Raw genomic sequence first — 19,900 nt, 5'->3', positions numbered from 1 at the left:
TAGCTGTCACCCTAGGCTTTGAGCATAGTAACCATGAAGATTGAATGGATAGTTAGCACTGTTCTCTACAGAACAGTTCCCATTGGCTTGTGGAGAGTCACCAAAGAAATTCTACCCTACAAGGAAATCAGAACGTTGAAAACTTGTTAAATGATAAGAAAACACAATTAACTTTTAATGTCATTTTTGATATTAATAATGGTTTCAATTAATACTGTTAAAAGAATTTTAGTATTTTTAGCATCCATGGTAATTTTTAGCACTTAATTAATAATCAAAGATATTATTTTATCTTGCTTTATGTTAGATAGTAAGAAATTGAAATCTGGTATTACCCATGGGACAAGATATAAGGATACATGGATTGGTTCCGACTACTTTTTCCTATTTAAAATATTAAACTTTCTTTAGCTGGACTTAGTGGATTTTACCTGTATCCTATATATTCAGGAGGATGAGAAATGGAAGATCAAGGTTTTGAGGCCAGCTCAGGCAGAAAAGTTCACCAGACTTTGTCTCCAAAATAATCAGCAAAAAATCAGGGCAGGAGGTATGGCTCAAGAAGTAGAATGCTAGCCTAGCAAGCTTGAAGCTCTGAGTTCAACACCCACCCCACCCCAACCTAAGTACATAAATTAGCCTTCTTTAAGAGAATATTGATCAAAAGCAGAGGAATTTTGAACCAAATACATTTATGATACATAGAACGGAATGCTGTCAATTTTTAGGGACAATCTGTGGATGCAGTGTTGTGGGCTTACTTCTAAAATAACTATTGATTGAGCAGTGACATTTTGATTGGGAAAGGGTTCATATTAGTTTGGTAACAGAGCAAATTTTTTTTAGCAGTAAAATCAGAAGTATAGTTTTCTTATACATTATTGGAGTTATAATAAAAGAACTACAAGTCACATATGTCCAAGTAAAACTACTCAGAAAAATAGAAAACCCTTTTTTAGAAAATTTGTTAATAGAAATATATTATGTTGAGAAATTTTATTAAAAAACTGAAGTATAAAAGAATTAAGTATGTCAAAAATAACATTACAACTTTACAGATTACAATGGGCCTTTCATATAACTTCACTTTAAGACTCAAGATTCAGTGACATAAGTGATATTATTCCTATTTTCCTGATTTATAAGCAGACAAACCCTGAGGATAAAAGTCCCATAATGAGTAAGTGGAATTAGTTCTTTTGCTTTTGTGTAAGGTGTAAAGCAGTAAATATTTTTTTCCTATATATCATCCAGATTCCTTTTTTTGGTGGGCTTTGATTTATTTCTTCATTTTGTTTGCTTGCTTATGTGTTTTATGTTTTGTTATTTGAAGGTGAGAGGCCACTGCATATCCCAATAGTTTGGCGTGTACAGTCCTGAAGACTGTGAATTTTGTCATGTCTTGGTAGACAAGTACCCTTCCTGCTGATGGTAGCTGTTAGATGGTGGAAGGCATTGTACCTAAATGAAATGTGTCCCTTACTGTGTTGTCAGTTTATTTTCACCTTGAAGTCACCTTATTAGTATTGGTCAAAATATAATAAATGGTCTTTTACAAATTTAGAAAAGAATACTTTCTTTTGATCCTATAAGTTACCCCCAAATTGTGTGCAGTTAATGGCTAAGTTAAATTTGTTTTGGTTTTGGTACTGATACTAGGCCTTGAACTCAAGGCCTTGGCTCTGTCCCTTAGCTGTTTTTGCTCAGGCTGATGCTCTATCACTTGAACCACAGCTCTGCTTTTGGCTTTTTAGTAATTAATTGAAGATAAGAGTCTTAAGGACTTTCTTGCCCAGACGGGCTTTGAACTAGGATCCTCAGATCTCAGCCTTCTGAGTAGCTAGTATTGTAGGCATGAGCCACTGACATCTGGAACTGCAAATGTTTTTTTTTTTTTTAAGTATATAGCATGTGCTTGTCTTGTCTTTGAAATTATAAATATGTATTTATAATTTCTTCCTTTAATTAGATACTAGTCTCTTGAAATTCATACCCAGAAAGAGACTTTTCTGAGAAATGGATGAATCTTAAGTTTTTCTGTATCTTTTTAACCCTTCAATTTTATTTTGAATTTTATTTTGAAATAAACTGGTTAATTGGCATTTAAAGTCCCTTGCCAAATAAAACTTTTTGCCTTTATATAGCTCTGATAAACAGACTACAATCCAATAGGGGAAGTAAAAGCTATCAGCTCCTCAGGGTAAACCCTAGCTTTGCCTTTTCTTTTCTTAAGCATTGTCTTTGATCAGTATCATAATTTTCTAGTGCCTTATAAATTAATAGGTATGTATTTTTATGGAAAAATTTCATGGGAAACATTGATACCCCAAAAAGAAGAAAGTAACTCTCAATGCCTTTTTAATTAATTAACTTATTTTGGTCCTGGGGCTTGAACTTAGGGCCTGTGTGCTGTTCCTGTTCAAAACTGACACTCTTATCTCTGGAACCATAGCTCCACTTCTAGTTCTCCATGTTTGTAACCTGCTGGTTGTTTCTAGAGTTTATGTCAGTTCTGTGAGCTAGGGTGTCATGTGTCACCATTAAAAATAATTAAATAGGGTTTTCTCCTTCAAGTCAGGAGCCAGTGGCTCACTTCTGTAATCCTAGCTACTCAGGAAGCTCAGATCTGAGGATCATACTTTGAAGTTAGCATGTACAGATAGCTTGAGACTCTTTATCTCCAATTAACAACCCTAAGTCCCCCAACCAAACAAAAAAATAAAAATGCTAGAAGTGGAGCCATGTATTAGCCATTTAGTTAAATTATAGTACAGTAGTGATGAGCAGAGGTTAGGAAGGTGACAGGGTGTGTCACATTTGTGTGTAGCCACATTGGTCACAAAGTTAGACTTTTTACATGATCCCATGTGAAGTTATGCATGTTGTCAAAGAGATGTATCAGCAGGTTTGAGAAGAAAAGATGTTCATTGTAAAGATGGAAGCATATTTGCATATTATATTGCTAGACCACCTCAAATGAACCCAATAGCTATATTCTTTAATATCCCTGTCAAAACTCTGTAGATAGCACACTTACTTAGTATTTGTTTTAAATATTACACTTACATTGTATTTGTGTTAAATATTAACTTGTTAACTTTAACCTTTTTTTTTTTTTCTTTTGTGCTGGTTCTGGGGCTTGAAGTCAAGGCCTAGGCCATGCCCCTGACTTTTTTGCTCAAGACTCTACCACTTCAGCTATATATCTTCACTTCTGGCTTTTTGGTGGTTAGAGGTAAAAGTGTCATAGACTTAATCTTCCTGGGATCCTTCAAACCATGATCTTCAAATCTCAGCCTCTTGAATAACTAGGATATACAAGCACGAGCCACCAGCCCCTTGCTAAAATTTAAACATTTAAATCATGCCAGATTTCCCCCTTGTTTTGAATTTATTTTTAAAATAGAGTAAAATGAAAGTCTTCTGGTGATTTTTAACTTTTGAGAGACCCTAATCTTGTTTACGCCGGGATTTAAACAACAACAAATGTTTGGTTATGTTGCTATGTTATGTCTTTTCCTAGTGCAGCATGTTCAGGATGGTGATGGTCTCCTGGCTTTGGACACGTAGGGCAGGAATGCTTGTTTACTGTGTGCTCAGCATGTAGAATGTAACAGTGCTGAGCACACAGTGGCTATCTAGATGTCTCCATGCCTGTGACTTTTTTTGTTTTCTCTTGTTTCTCTCTTTTCAGTTATTTGAAGTGTTCTATATAGGGATGCTCAAAGAGCACTGAGGGTAGGGACGTAGTGGGGGCAATACAGAGAATAAAGGAAGGGTGACATGGACCATGAACATTGTCCTTATAACCTGACTTGTGGAATTATAACCCCCTAATACAACTACTTATTAATAACAACAACAACAATAATCATAAAATAATAGAGTAAAACCCAGGAATTTTTAGTACTGATTTGTGTGTGTGTGTGTGTATATGTGTGTGTGTGTGTGTGTGTGTGTGTGTGTGTGTGTATGTGTGTGGTGGGGGAAAAGCTTTTTCGGGATTTAGAGTTGTTGGTTCTATGTCAGAAACTTAATTTTTTTCCCTAACTTATTTTATAGCACAAATTTTCTTTATTCTCAACATAATGATCCCCAACACTCTTTGGTCTCCACAGCTGCAGCGACAAGAGGAGCTTGTTATTTTAAACAGAGGCTGAAGAAACTATAGAACTAGCAGACATACGAGAAAGTGGAGAAAGTAGAGGATGGAGTTGCAGACTCTACAGGAGGCTCTTAAAGTGGAAATTCAGGTTCACCAGGTATGCTACATTACTGGCAAAGATTAGTATAGAGGCCCATTTCTGGTTTCCAGTACAGTTTTAAAATCACCTTTAGACATTTATCCAAGAGTCTTGTCATTTTCCTATTACCACTACTCAACAAATGCACTGTTTCTACTTTCAAGAACTTTAATAAATAAAATATTTTTGATTTTCTTTTCAGAGAAGAGGTGTAAATAAAAATATTGTTTCATATCCCAAAAGTTATAGAAGAAAAGAAACTTTTTTCATTTGAAGGACGTTGTTCACGTGGTATAACTTGATTTTTTTTAAAATAATGAAACATATATTGAGGTTTTTACTCATCATATGACTCAACTTTATGTCTTGATTCCAATCTTTGGTAAAGAGAATCTGATTGTATAGTAGTCTGTTTGCACGCATGAAAATTGAATAGTAAAACTTGTTGAAATTGTTTTAAGAAGGGGGAGGATAAAGGAGAACGACAGAGGGATTGAGCTTGATCAGAATACATTTATACATACATGGAAATATTAGTGAAACCTTTCCTGGTACACTGAGTGCATGCTAATAGGAAAAAGAAAGCAAATCTGATTGCTTTCATAGATGTTAAATTAAAAATATCACAATGCTGCTCTGGGTGGCAGTGACCATGCTATTCAAGAGGCTGAGATATGAGGATCAAAGTTTAAAGTCTGATGAGCAAGAAGTTCGAGAGACTTTTATCTCCAGTTAATCACCAAAAAATACACAAGTGGAGCTCTAGCTCAAGTAATAGAGCAGTAGCCTTTAACAAAAAGCTCAGGGACAGCACCCAGGCTGTGAGTACTGGCATCACAAAAAAAAAAAAAAAAATCACAGTTGTTACATTTTATCCTACATACCTATACTAAATTATAAATTATAACTATGTGTATATAAGTAAAATATACTATGGTTACATTTATGCAGTAATTATGTTTCCATGGAAAGATAAAATATTTAGTATATTTTAATTGTATATATTGACATAAAAATAAACATACATTATAACCAAGACATATTATTCATAAATGACTAAAGCATTAATATTTCTTGTGTAAACAGAGTATCACTATGTCTGTTTTCTAGACATTAGCTGGGCATTGGGCTGTAGAAAATGCACACACACACACACAGTTCTTGGGACCCAAAAATGATAAATGATGATGACTACTTCTGAATGTATAACAGTTGTGAATATGGGAATGGTGAACAGAAGGAAACTTTTTGTTTTTGGTGGTGCTTTAGATCAAATTCAGGGTTTTGCACATGCTAGGCACGTAGTCTTTTACTGTGCTGCATCTTCAGCTGTGAACTACTTTTTTTGAAGGTATTTATTTGTCTTTTTTTTTTTTTAAGCTGGTATTAGAATTTGAACGCAGGGTCTTGAGTTGTTTGAACTGCTTACTAGGCAAGTGCTATACCACTTGAGCCATGTAACCAAGCCAAGGTTTTTAGTGGTTATTTTGGAAATGGAATCTTATGGATTTTTGTACCTAAGCTTGTTTTGAACTGTGATCCTCTAGATTCTCAGCCTCTTGGGTAGCTAGAGTTATGGGGAGGAGCTACTAGGGCCCAGTTGTTTTATTTCAATAACCTAATCTAGACTACCTTATGAAGGTTGGGAGATACCTTGGGCTTTGATTACTGCTACATTTATACATTGTGGATGAGAACTTATAAAAAAGCTTCAAAAATACTGTTATAAAATATTAAAAATATGTTATATTACTGTAATAAAATATTGAATAAATATTAACATATGAATATGTAAAAAATAAAATTTATGTACAAGATAGAAAGCCAACCAATTTTTACACTTAGTTTGTATGCTCAGAAATCCCTGCTGTTGCTTTGGACTTTGTTAAACTTTTGCTTAGTAACAGTTTGCCTGGTATCCTTCCTTTAGCATACAATAAGTTGTATATACTTTATTCTTTTTAGTCTAATTAAATTTAAAGTTACATTTGTTAATTCAAAGGGGATATAGTATTCTTACGAAAGTTATGCTAAACATTCTTAATATTCATATTAACTATTTGTTTTGAGCATAAACGAATAGCTTTTATATTTGCCCTTACTTATCCTTCTTTTTCTTTTTGTTTTATTATGAAAATACCGTATATAGGAGTTACAGTTTGCCCTTACTTACTCTACAGTTTGTGCAATAATAAACATTTTTTGCAGGTCAATTAAAGCATTTTAACATATAAACATACATTTTCTATTTCTGAAAAAAATTATTAGCAGCCAGTGCAATTACAGACTTCGTTTATAAACTAATGTTATTCTGTTTGGGTGCAGAGTAACCTGTACAGTCATTGAACATGACATGTTTGGTGATGCTGGAGATGACACCAGGGTATTGGCACTGACACAGCTCTGAACCACAAGTCAGACTGTACTTTTAGCTAGATTTGAAAGCGCTTCCAGGTAGAGAATGAAATTTGGCAGAAATCAAGTCTGTTAGATCGAAACTGTGTTAGGAAACTATATTGTAGTTGAGATAGAAACTACATTGTAGTTGTGCTAGAAAGGTTTTTGTTTTTTGTTTTTTTTTTTCCATACTGGGGACTGAGCCCAGTGTCTCACCAATGCTAGGCAAACACTTTACCACTTGAACTACATACACTACTACTCTTTTTATTTATGAAACAGGTCTCATTAACTTTGACTGAAGCTGCTTCACTCTCCTGTTTTGGTCCCTTTTTTTTGTTTGTTTGTTGGTTGTGGGGCCTGAACTCTGGGCCTGGGCACTGTCCCTTAGCTCTTCAGCTCAAGGCTAGTGCTCTACCACTTGAGCCACAGCACCACTTCCGGCTTTTTCTGCTTATGTGGTCCTGAGGAATCGAAGCCAGAGCCTCATGCATGTGAGGCAAGCACTCTACCACTAAGCCACCTTCCCAGCCCCTGTTTTTGTCTCTTGAATAGCTACCACACTGGCTGGAAGTTTATTTTGTTCATATGTTATTTATAGGAGTAGGGACATGCACTGTTATTCAACAAATTTTTAAATTATAGTCGTATTTTGGGGAAAAGTCATACTTTTCCTCCCTTTCTTTGATTGATCTTTTTTTTTTTTTTTTGGTGGTATGGGGCTAGGTGCTCTACTACCAAACCCATATTCCCAGCCCCTCTTTGGTTTTAGTTGCTTTTTGGATATGTCTTTTGCTTTGCTGTAGGTTTGGCCTCAAATTGGGATCCTCCTGCTTAGAGCTTCCTATGTAGATGTGAGTACATAAGTGTACCACAGTCCTTAGCTTGTTTTCTGAGGTGGAGTTTTTCTTAATTCTTTTCTGCCTGGGTTGGCCTCAAACCTCGGTCCTACTTATCTTTCTCCAAAGTAGGTGGGATTATAGGAGTGAGCCACTCTTTGATTGTTTTTATGTGGATTTGTTGGATATTTGTTTAATATTAACTTCATATGAACTGGAAAATAGTATAAAGCAGAAGTGAACAGATTTTTTTCTGTAATGGGTCAAATGGTAAAATCTTTCAGGCTGTTCAGGTTAATCATAGACTCTTGTCACAACTACTCTGCTTTGCTTGCTTCCTTTCTTTCTTGTCTGTCTGTCTGTCTGTCTGTCTTGTTGGTTGTAGGGCTTGAACTCAGGGCCTGGGTGTTATCCCTTAAGGCCAGCATGCTACCACTTTGAACCACAGTGCCACTTCCGGTTTTCTGGTAGTTAATTGGAGATAAGAGTCTCATGGACTTTACTGTCCTGGCTGGCTTCAAACCATGATTTTCAGATCTTAGCCTTCTGAGTAGCTAGGATTACAGATGTGAGCCATTGGTGCTTGACCACTGCTCTGCTTTCTACAGACAAACCAGCCACCGAGAGTATATAAACAAATGGGCTTGACTCTATTACAAAGAGGTGGTGGATTGGATTTGGCCTATTGGTTGTTGTTTGCTAAGTTTGGCAATAAGTGTGCCACGAGAAATTGCTATGATCAGGCTGGGAAGGTGGCTCAGTGGTAGAGTGCTTGCCTTGCATGCATGAGGCCTTGGGTTCGATTCCTTAGCACCACATAAGCAGAAAAAGCTGGAAGTGGTGCTGTGGCTCAAGTGGTAGAGCGTTAACCTTGAGCTGAAGAGCTAAGGGACAGTGCCCAGGCCCAGAGTTCTGGTCCCATGACTGACAAAAAAAAAAAAAAAAAAGTTGCTATGATCATATAGTAGAAATTAACTTAACTTGGTAAAACCATGTCAGCTTAAAGTCTCTAGAGATTTGTATGGTCTTTGAGTTGTCCAACTTGTCATGTTTGTTCTGCTTCTAATGTATAAAATGCTAGTTATATGTATAAAAGTTGGCTTATGTACTTCCACTAGAGAAGAAAGTTAGTGTGATTCTGAGTCACTTGTTAAAATCCAGTGTCATTAAAAAAAAAAAAGCCTTTTTAGCTTCAAAATATTAACCTTCACAAATAGACAATTCTCTGGTAACCAAATCAGAAAGTACAATTAGACTCATTTGAACTATGGCTAGATTTGAAAGAAAAATTGTATATAAAACTTTGCATTTCAATTCAGTTGAACTCTTGGATTAAGTATGATTACTCTTATAGAGATTAAGAGCAGACTATTGAAGATCTGCCATTGTCTAGTGTGAAGTAGAATTTATTGATGTACACTTTATGTATTTGGAGGTCAGTTGAATGTGTGTTAGCTCCAAGTAGAAGGGGTTTTGTCCAATTAGAATAAATGTCAAAAGTCATTCTCTGCAGATAATACATTTTACTCAAGAGAGATTTCTTAGGTTATTACAACATATTCACTCATCTTCACATTAGTTCAGTATCACATGGTATATTAGAAGCAGCAAATTTGAGTTGAAGTTTTTCAGGACTGTTAGAGAATGCAGGATAATAACAAGCTTTGCTAGCTGACTGCTTGTACTAAGTTGTATGGACTGAAAAATAAACTGAAGACACAAGCATTTGGTAAAACATAGCAATTATGGGCTTATTATTGCAAGGATCCTATTGAATTGTTTGTAGCATAGTATTTAAATTGATACCATGTCTCTTAAGAAGCAATAAGAGCTTGACTTTTTTATTTAATAAAATGGATGAATATATTATATATTTTAGAAATATTTTATTTTATAGCTAAATAATTTAAAAGTGTCTGGACATCCAAAGAACGTGACAGATGTTTCCATATGTGAAAATTCTTTGCTACTTCTATGTTTTTGGTATTTCTTTATCCTTTAACTTACTTTGTCAGTGGTTATTGTTTTTACCCATTAGATTAGGTCAAATTACATTTATTTTTATTTTTTTTTATTTGTTGGACTTCTGGTTTCTTTTTGTATGTGTATGTGTTTGTCCTGGGGCTTGAACTCAGAGTCTGGGTGCTGTCCCTAAGGGTTTTTTTTTTGTGTTCAAGGCTAGTGTTCTACCACTTTGAGACATGGTGCCATTTCTGGCTTCTTAGTAGTTAAGTATAGATAAGATTCTCATAGACTTTCCTTCCTGGGCTAGCACTGAACCATGATTCACATATCTTAGCCTCCTGATTAGCTAGGATTACAGGTGTGAGCCATTGGTGCCTGATATTGGGTTTCTGGTTTCTTAGTAAAGGTATCTCTCATTGGGAATTGGGATATACTTTCTTTTCCAGAGAAAAACAGGTGGGTAGTTTTGCAATTTTGCTACGTTGTTGTTCTCAAATACTATCCTTGGTTCACTGAACATATCTTTCCCTGTGTCCCTGCTGCCTTGAGAATGAACAAATTAACATCTGATACTTGCTGTGTATGGATGTAACTTTGTTCCACATCTTGTTTGGGGCTCTAGATAGTGACAATATTTTAATGGGATTTTTGGCTTTTGGGTCATAGAACTTAAATTTCTTTTCAAAAGTCGTTGTTCCCCATCTTGTCTCTAAAGTTAAAAGTCAGGTTCTTCTTTATTTCAAATATTAAATAATACTTCGAGGAGTGCTTCATTAGCTTTACATTATAGAAACTTTTTGGTCTATTTTGATTGTGGTATTTGTTTCTTTTTTTCTTTTTCTTTTTTTTTTTTTGCAGGGGACTTAAAATCCTAAAATTTGAGGGTCAAACTTGATTAGCCAAGTGGAGTTAGTATGTAAGACTGATGGCTCTCTTTTTCTCTTTTATTACCAGAAACTGGTTGCTCAAATGAAGCAGGATCCACAGGTAAAAGACTTTTCCTATTTTCTTCCTTTTTCAATTAAGATAAAATGACCACAAAATGTTAAAGTATAGATGGTATTTAAATTTCAACAATTGTTTTATCCCTAACAGACTATTTTTAGTCTTTAAACTTATTGGAATTAGAAAAATTCAGTTATTCTCATAGGTATCACTTCATCTTTGTTACTATTATTTTACTTTCATGTTACTTGCTTTGAAAAAACTCAAGAGTTAATAGTCTTAATGTAGCTTAAATTTCATTTCTGTCAATACTATTATTCAAAAATCAGAGTTCATAAGTCTTAAACTTATTGAAAATGGCCCCAAACCATTATTAATTACATGGAGTTTATAGAACACGAATACTGACTTTTACTATGTTTCAGGTAAGTACAAGAGCTTGAACTCAAAGCTTCTTGCTTGGCTGTCTAGCTCACAGTGATGCTCTACCGCTTTAGCCACGCCTCTGTTCTGGCATTTTTGGTGGTTAATTGGATATGGAGTCTCTCAGACCTTTCAGCCTGAGCTGGTGTTTAACCAAGATCCTCCAGGTCTCAGGCTTCTGAGTAGCCAAGATTGCAGACACGAGGCACCCTCAACTGACTTAGAATAATTTTTTAAAAAATTAGAAAATTTTATTTTTGAGTGAACCCCTAATGAATACCTTATGTAGTATAATCCAGAAAATGTTCGCTTTAATTTTTTAAAGGAATTTTGGGCTCTATTTTATATATCTATATCTATATCTAGATATATAGATATATATATTCTATTTTATACTCCTGGGGCTTGAACTTTTTTTGCTCAAGGCTAGCACTCTGCCACTTGAGCCACAGTGCCACTTCTGGCTTTGTTGTTGTTGTTGTTCATTTGGTACTGAGGAATTGAACCCAGGGCTTCATGCATGCTAGGCAAGAACTCTACCATTAAGCCATGTTCCCAGCTCTATACTCTATTTTTGGAGAGAAATTCTTCTAAAAAGTTACTTTGCCTACCAGAGATTTATATTTATTATTCAGGCAATATCTCTTTTACAACCATTAGACATTGGGTCATACATGTTTTTTTGTAAAGTGAAATAAATTCCTAAAGAATGGTACTGAGGCAGATTGACTTTTGGAAGTAGAAAATAGTATCATCTTTACAAATTCAGACTTACTAGGTTGACTATTGTGTTTTTAACACAATTCATTGATTCTGAGAGCTAGCACTTATGGCCACATTTACTCTTGTTTGACAGTCCAACTTCCATAAGAAACTTTTTTCTTTTTTAACGTATTTATAATTTAAAGTGAAGTTAGGACAGTGAACTCCCTTCCTTGTAAAACTAATGTATGCTAATAAAAATTGGATTTAGGGAACTGAGAGGTGAGAGACCCTACATTGATAGAGTCTTTCCTATCTAATGTAACCTCCATTATCAACAACTGAAGTAGTCTTCGATACAGTGGGTAATCATGTAAGCCTGCAGACTTACCTTGAAAAATCTGAGGGTAGTAACTTGTTAGACAACATTATAGGTGATCTCAGAGAATCCTTGTGTCAAATACACATACACACAAAATGGAGGAAATCTGAACCTTAAAGAAGAGGAAGCCAGGCACCAGTGGCTCACACGTCTAGTCCTAGCTACTCAGAAGGCCGAGATCTGAGGATGGTGGTGCGAAGCCAGCCCAGGCAGAAAAGTCCGTGGGACTCTTATCTCCAATTAACTACTCAGAAAAAGCTGGAAGTGGCAATGTGGCTCAAATGTCGGAATGCTAAGCCTTGAGCACAAAGAAGCTTGGGGACAGTGCTCCAGCCTGAGTTCAAGTCCCAGGACTGGCCCCCCCCAAAAAAAAGAGAGAGAGAGAGAAGATGTATGCCCTAATATATTAGAAGACTAGGCAGGGTAACTTGAAGGAATCATACATGAATTAGAAAAAAATTGTGTATGAAATAATTAAAGCAGTCTGTCATGGACTGGTATTTGGATAGTAGGTTCTTACCATACCTTAAGCGCTTAAAAACTTTACATTGTTCTCCCTCTAGAGTAAAAACAAGCATGTTCCATGTATCTCATCTAAAATAGTTCTTATTTTCTTTCTGATTTCCTAGAATTATAGAACTGAGAAAGCACCCTGTAGTCAGTTTGTTAATTTGAATGATGTGGTGTTAAGGCAGCCCTAGTACTGACAGCTTTTCAAATCTAGGCTAAAATAATACATGTGCTTTACTAAATAAGGGGGAGGACAAGCAGAGGAAAACCTCTTATCTTTGTTGATAATGCTGCTGAGCATACTCCATATGCTTACTTATATCCTCCATTTTCCTGTTTTGGTCTGATTAAGTGGAGCTTTAGGTTTTCTGTCAACTGATAATTTATATTGAGTAACAGTATTTTTTTGTGAAAAGGTACTATTATAGTACAAGGTTCTAAAATGTAAAACTTCTGTAGTTTAAGATAGTTGCAATAAGCCAGACATTGGTGGCTCATGTCTGTAATCCTGGCTACTCAGGAGGCATATCTGAGCATCTTGGTTCAAAGCCAGTCTGGCTGATGAGACTCTTAGCCAGTGGAAAAAGCCTGAAGTGAAGGTATGATTCAAGTGCCAGCCTTGAGTGTAAAAAGCTAAGCCCAGGCCCTGAGGTCAAGCCCCAGCACTAGCATGGGTGCATGTGTGTGTGTGCACACACGCAAGTCCCCTCCCCCCGCCCCCAATACACATACAGACACACAAAATTTAGTTGCAAAGAAGCTGCCTCTATTCTGTGCTAGGATTTATGCACTAGGAAGAGATATTATTATTACAATTTAATGCATGACCAAATTGATTGGCTAAATGCTTATGGTTGCTTCATTTGTAATACAGTATGCATATTCTTCTTGCTACTATTCTGTTAACAAATGAATATCTTTCTCACAGATATTTTTTCTTTCTAATCAGAATGCTGACTTAAAGAAACAGCTTCATGAACTCCAAGCCAAAATCACAGCTTTGAGTGAGAAACAGGTAGGGAAAGAGTGGGGGGAGCATATTTTTAACATTGTGTTCTAAAGATATGTCCGCTTGAGGCTTCTAAGAGAACTGCTATTTTTCCTTATGTGTGAAAATAAGTGTGGGCAGCCAGACTTGGTTTTAATTTTGCTTGAGCTCTGTTTATCTATTTTTATTTTTGGTTGAAATCAGTCTCTAGAGTATCCCATGAGTGTATGTTACTGGCAAATACCTAAAAGCAATGTGGTAGGCTGCGTTAACAGTGTTAATTAAACTCTGTAGTTTACCCTTAGGGGAAAAGGGGTAAGAAAGTTAGTGGGAGTATGTGGTAGAAAATCCTAGCTGCTGTATGTGTCTTGTTATTTGTTTTAAAGGCTCCAGCTGACATTTGGAGAGAATAGCTGTTAAGTAGATCTCTAAATGTGGGACTCCCTCTCTAAGTATGGTCATGCTCTTATGTTAATCTTTAGTAGATATTAACCTATTTTTTGAAAAAAAAAAACTTCGATGAAAACTTGTTGCACATATGCTATTATAGGGCAGAAGAAGAATACCTAACTTTTTTTCAAGGACACTCGGAAAGTATAATTGAAGCTTTTTGTTTGTTTATTATGACCTCTACATCAGTTTAGGTGGTTCCTGCCACCAGGTAGAGTTTGACAGTTGATAGAGCTAGCTCTATCCACAGTAATCTGATAAAGCATTTAATCTCTTGCTTCTTCCCTACCAACTTTCTTCTGGCTAAAAAAACATTTTGTACGATCTGCCTTGACTTCTTGACACTCTCTTGAATTCTTCCTTCTCCTCATTTGTCTATGGGTGAGAATGGTGAAAGGGATGACTGTGATCAAGATGCATTGTATTCATAAACTGCTTTGTTAAGTGGCAGCTCCTTTGTACAACTACTTAAAGATAAATAATAAAATAAGAACATTTTCTGTTATGTGGACCAAAAAGACAAAATGATGTTTAGCTATAGCTTCTGCTAGTAAAGCATCTTATTGAAGATTTTTGATGAAATAGTCCTCAACAACTGATTTTATGTTGTTTTTAAAACTTGGATTTAGTGAAATATTAGCAAACTCATTAGCTAAGCTAAGTTTGATTTTTTTTTTTTATGGACCTGAATAGCGATTTCTGATTGTTACTGGATTGTATGGTCATTTAAGAACTCTGTAGAATAGATAAATGATTTAGTTAATCTTCCAAGCTGAATGAGCAAGTACTGTTAACTCCCTCCTCCTTCTTAGGCCATCTAAGCTTGTCTTCTCTATAGACAGGAGGGATTTTAAACTAGGAATTGCCAAAATAAAAATGAGAGGAGGTAGAATGGTGGAGAATGATTTGTGAGGAAAATGTAAACAGAGCTTGTTAGGATGTGTGGCCCTGAGTGAGATTCAGTTCTCAAAAATTCAAATGATGTGTGTTAGGGAAAGTGTTCTAGCTTTAGAGTTCTGTTAGCACTAAGCCTCCTTATAGTTTCAGGATTAGTTTGACAAGATGCCAATGAATGAGTCACTTTTGCTGAAAAATTCACGTGTTCCAGCAGGGAAAGAAGTTAAGAGCTGATTAGTGGAAGGGGTGGGAGATGCTGTCACAAAGTTAAAACAACCAAGCCAGGCACCTGGTGGCTCACGCCTGTAATCCTAGCTACTCCGGAGGCTGAGATCTGAAGATCAAGGTTTAAAGCCAATAAAGCACTAGAAAACTGGAAGTGGCGCTGTGGCTCAAGCAGTAGAGTGCTCGCCTTGATCTGAAGAGCTGAAGGATATAGCATCCAAGTCCAGAGTTTAAGCCCAGAGTTCAAGCCCCACAGCCGACCACCCCCCCCCAAAAAAAAAAAAGTTAAAACAACCAAAAGCTATACTTGGGGCATTGGGGCAGTTAAAGAAAACTAGTTTGTTTGAAATATTTTGTGTGTAAAGTAATGTAAAATTTTGGTTTATTTTATAACTTTAATACCAAAATCTGAACCATTGTACTCACATGACTAATATTTTAATTTAACTTTAACTTTGTATATTAAGAAAAGTTTTAATTATAGACAAGAATGAAGAAGAAGAATGCTATTTCAGAATTTAAAACTATTAACTCTTTGTCATATTTGCTTCCATTCTTTTTCTGGGTACCATACATTTTATATATCCATTTGAAAGCTTAAGTGAATAACAATTGGTATAAATATTTTCTTATTTTGCTTTATTAAAAAAAAGTTACAGGAAGTGGGGCTGTGTCTCAAAGTGGTAGGGTGCTAGCCTTGAGTGAAAACTCTCAGGGATAGCACCGAGGCCTTGAGTTCAAGCCCTACAACTGACCAAAAAAAAAAAAAAAAAATTACAGATAGTCAGTAGTTGTTACAATAGACACTTTTAGTTCTTAGTCATTATTTCTGTCCTAGTGTGGTATTCAGTCTCTTCCTTAAAACTAAGTAACAAGGCTGTGGACATAATTCAGTGGTTGAGTGTTAGCCTATCATGCTTGAGGCCCTGGGTTCAATCCTCAGCAATATGGTGGGGGAGGGAAAGGGAAGAAGACTAATTATGTAATAATATTCTTTGTTGGGGAAAATGTCCTTAGTAAGCATCCTTTTGGCTAAAACTTAGTGAACGTTGTTCAATTCTTTATCAGGAGACTCACATGCTTTCAAATCATAACTTTAGATTTATGAATAGTAACTCTGGGGCAGATTCTGAGGGCAGCTTCTTGACTTACAGGGCTTTGGTTTGTGATTGACAGTTTTAACTCATAAAATCCTGAGATTTGATGGAATAAACTAATCCTGTATTAAAAACACTGTTAAGTGACATAGATATATTCTCCTGATACAGTAGTGGAAAGGCATATACAAGTTATTATATTATAATTCCATTTTGGTATTTGATCTATGTATATATGTTTCCATGTGGATATAAAAATGTGTATAAAAACTATCTATAAAAGGTTAGATAGTTGTGATTTTATACGTAGTTTATTTTTTCTGTGGTTTTTTCCTTTGTTTTACATTTTTTGTTCTTAAAATAATAAATAAGAAATAAAAAGAATTTAACACCTACCTCTTGTCTGTGCCAGGGATAGTTAACATGACGTTCTCTTCATGATATATGAACTATTCTAATCAAGAAATCCAACCGTTTAAACAGTAGTAATACTAAAGGGCAGAAACAACTATTAATTTCCTTTACAGAAATCATTATCATTCTGCCCTTCCCATTCCTTATATTTGACAGACATATGTGCATGTGTGCTTTTCTTGTCAGAATAGAGACATTCTGATATTGGAGCCAACAATGCTTAGTTGATTTAGTGCTGTTTTGATTCTGAATTCTGGTAGAGACAGTCTCCATCCCTTCCCCAACACAGGTCCTAGGGATGGGCTAGGGCCTTGAGCCTGCTAGGCAAGTGCTCTGTGTAACTCAACTGGCCCACAAGGCAACAGGACATCTCAAAGTTTGTTCCTTGTCCCTTAGGGATCCAGGCCTAAGTCATAGGTTGCATCTTTAGTTTTCCCCACCTAAATAGATCTTCATCCTCCTCAGCTTCACTGGGCAGTCTTTATTTACTGCTCAAATTTGTTACTTCCTCTGAGGAAGTCTCCCTGAAGCCCCTGTCTCCAGTGAAGGTATCGTTTCATTTTCCACCATAGTGACACCATTTATGATTAGGTTCATCTGTGAATATCTGAAAAACTCCAAGTAAAGACAGCTTTACCAGGGTGAAGTTTTACTCTTCCTCTTCTGGAAGCCCGGGATACAGACTCAGGCTGGTGAGAGTGGTTCCACAGCATCAGTGAACCTAGGCACCTCCGGTTCTGCTGCTCTGCCATTCTCAGCGTGACACTTTCAGATCAGAGTCTAAAATAGCCACTCCATCTGGTAAGAAGAAGAAAAAGCAACAAAGTCTGAGCCCTTCATTTTTAAGGATGTTTACTGGAAGTTGTATGTACCACTTCCAGTTAAAACTCCCTTGATTTGAACTTAGTTATATGACCTCAGCTAGGAGAAAGGAAGGCTGGGAGATGTAGTTTATTATTGGTGACCGGCCACCAATGGGACATAATGTCATTAATAATTAGTAGTTTCTGCTAAAGCAGCATATCACAAGTTGTAATTATATATCCATATATTACCATTTAAAAATACATATTTCTTATTAGATTGCTAGTCTTAAGAAGCGGTGAACATGTTTATTTACTTCTTCATTCCTAGTATAATATTTAGTATAATACTTAACAAGGAAATGTCTAGCAGGAAGAATGTCTTAAATGATTTTATCTAACTGATCTTTTTCTCTGCTTAGAGATAACTCTTAGGCTGGAGTGTATAGAAATGTTAAGGCATCTGCCTAGCAAATAGTGACTTCCTTAGTTCAAACCTCAGTACCACCACCACCACTAAAAACAAACAAACAAAACCTGTCAGTATATTCTTTCTTAAAAAAATACATCTTGCATACGTAATATATTATGAACATTTTCTTACATTTTTGAGTGCTCTTCTGAACATGATTTTTTAAAAACATCTTCAAATATTTGTCTGGCTGTATCTTAATTTTTAAAATGATTCCTCTGTTATGTGATGGTAGCTTTTTTTTTCTTCAAGTTTTGGCAGTTATAAATATTACTATGTTGAATACCCTTCTCTAAATCTTTGTTTTTTTCTGATTGCCTTCGGATAAATTCCTAGTTAGGAGATTGGTAGACATATTTTTAACCTATTACCATAACAAACCGCTTTTGCTGAGTGGCTTACAACAATGAGTATTTATTTTTCACACTTGTCTGTAGGTCACCTGAGGTTTTCTTGATCTAGTTTGGGACCCATCTGCTTCAGTTGTGGGTTGGCCAAGCTTGCCCTCAGGCTATAGGTTTAGTTAGATTTACCCTAAATGTGTTCATTCTGAGGTCTAGCATGAAGGGACAGAAGCTACCTGGGGCATACTCATTTCATGGTTTATCACTAGAGCATAAGATGTAGGCCAGATTACCAAGACATATTTTAAAATTCTACTAGCATCCAACTATTAACATCTCATTAGCCAAAATAAGTCATGTGGCCATGCTTTGCAAAGCTACCTGATAAAGACTGTAAAACAGAAACATTGAGAACAATCATCTTTCTTTTACAGTCGGTCAAAAGGTGTAAATAAGACTTTTTCTTTATTAAAAATAAATAACAATCTCCTTTACTACATGTTTCCAAATAACTATCAGAAAAGTCCGTTTCAGACTAATAGAATATATAATTTAGTCCAAGAATACCTAGAATGGGGATACTTTTTTGATTTAGAAGATGAATTCGTATGGGGGCTGGGAAGGTGGCTCAGGGGTAGAGTGTTTGCTTTGTATGCATGAGGCCCTAGGTTCAATTCCTTAGCACCACATAAGCAGAAAAAGTCAGAAGTGGTACTGTGGCTCAAGTGATAGAGCACTAGCCTTGAGCTGAAGAGCTCAGAGTTCAGGCCCTATGGCTGACAAAAAAAAAAAAAAGATGAATTAGTATGGATTTGATACTGTTTGTTTATGGGTTTATGGTATAAATATTTCATAATATTCCATGAAATTGCCTTTCAATTTTCTTTCAGTCTTTTTTTTTATTCCTGTATAGTAAGATAGACCCCTTTGTATTTTTTGATATTTTCCTAGTAGTTGGCTTTTTGATGCTATGTTTAAAAATTATAATCTTTCCAGGTACCAGTGATTCATGCCTGTAATCCTAGCTACTTTGGAGGTTGAGATCTAGGGATTGTGATTTGAAGTTTGGGCAGGAAAATCTGTGGGACTCTTCTCTCCAATAAACTACCAAAAAACTAGAAGTGGAGCTGTGGCTCAAATGGTAGGGTGCTAGCCTTGAGCAAAAAGAAGCTCAGGGACAGATAGCACTCTGAATTCAAGCTCTAGGACCAGCATCAAAAAAAAAAAAAGTAAAATAAAATAAAAAATAAAAAGTCTAGTCTTTATTTCTTACAGATTATTTTAACCAGAGTTAAGTAAATACTAAGTTTAATAAATACTGCCATTATAGAACTATTCCCAAATTTGAACATATTTAGTAAAAGTTTCTGAAGTCCTTGGGAAAGGTTTCTGTCCCTACAGTAACTAGTTTTGTTTCTTATACATAGAATAACATAATTTAAGGTAGGTAAATACATTAGTCAGCTTTGTGTTATCACAGCAAAATACCTGAGGCAATTAACTTTATAAAGGAAAAAGATGTATTTAGTTCAGTTATGGAGGTTTGAGTTCAACTGTGGGCCTGTTGTAAAGGCAGCACACCCATAGCATGACAGTTCATTGTTCACTTCATGAACAGGAAGCAGAGAGAGAAAGAGAGAGAGAGACAGAGAGAAAGACACACACACACACACACACACACACACACAGAGTGAGAATGTCCTCTTCCACAGTATACCATCATTGACCTAAATACTTCCCATAGGTCCTACCTCCTAAAGACCCATAGTATCTCCTAATAGGGCAACCTAAAGTCCAGGCCTT

General features: G+C 35.8%; 1 protein-coding gene across 10 annotated transcripts in view; it reads left to right on the top strand.

Annotated features, from left to right (window-relative positions):
• The window catches only part of Phf21a (PHD finger protein 21A), a 208,644-nt gene that overhangs the window by 40,456 nt on the left and 148,288 nt on the right, over positions 1 to 19,900 (top strand). For all 10 annotated transcript variants that reach the window (XM_042675995.1, XM_042675993.1, XM_042675991.1 and 7 more), the window contains 3 exons: positions 4,119 to 4,262; positions 10,400 to 10,432; positions 13,357 to 13,422. In XM_042675995.1, coding sequence (XP_042531929.1) covers positions 4,209 to 4,262; positions 10,400 to 10,432; positions 13,357 to 13,422 — 153 coding nt within the window. In that variant the 5' untranslated portion in view covers positions 4,119 to 4,208. The remainder of the gene's footprint in view (positions 1 to 4,118; positions 4,263 to 10,399; positions 10,433 to 13,356; positions 13,423 to 19,900) is intronic.

The sequence above is a fragment of the Dipodomys spectabilis genome, unplaced genomic scaffold, assembly GCF_019054845.1.
Source record: "Dipodomys spectabilis isolate Male_0828 unplaced genomic scaffold, ASM1905484v1 ptg000030l, whole genome shotgun sequence".
In the NCBI taxonomy this organism is placed as follows: domain Eukaryota; kingdom Metazoa; phylum Chordata; class Mammalia; order Rodentia; family Heteromyidae; genus Dipodomys; species Dipodomys spectabilis.
This window is presented reverse-complemented; position numbering and strand designations above follow the sequence as displayed.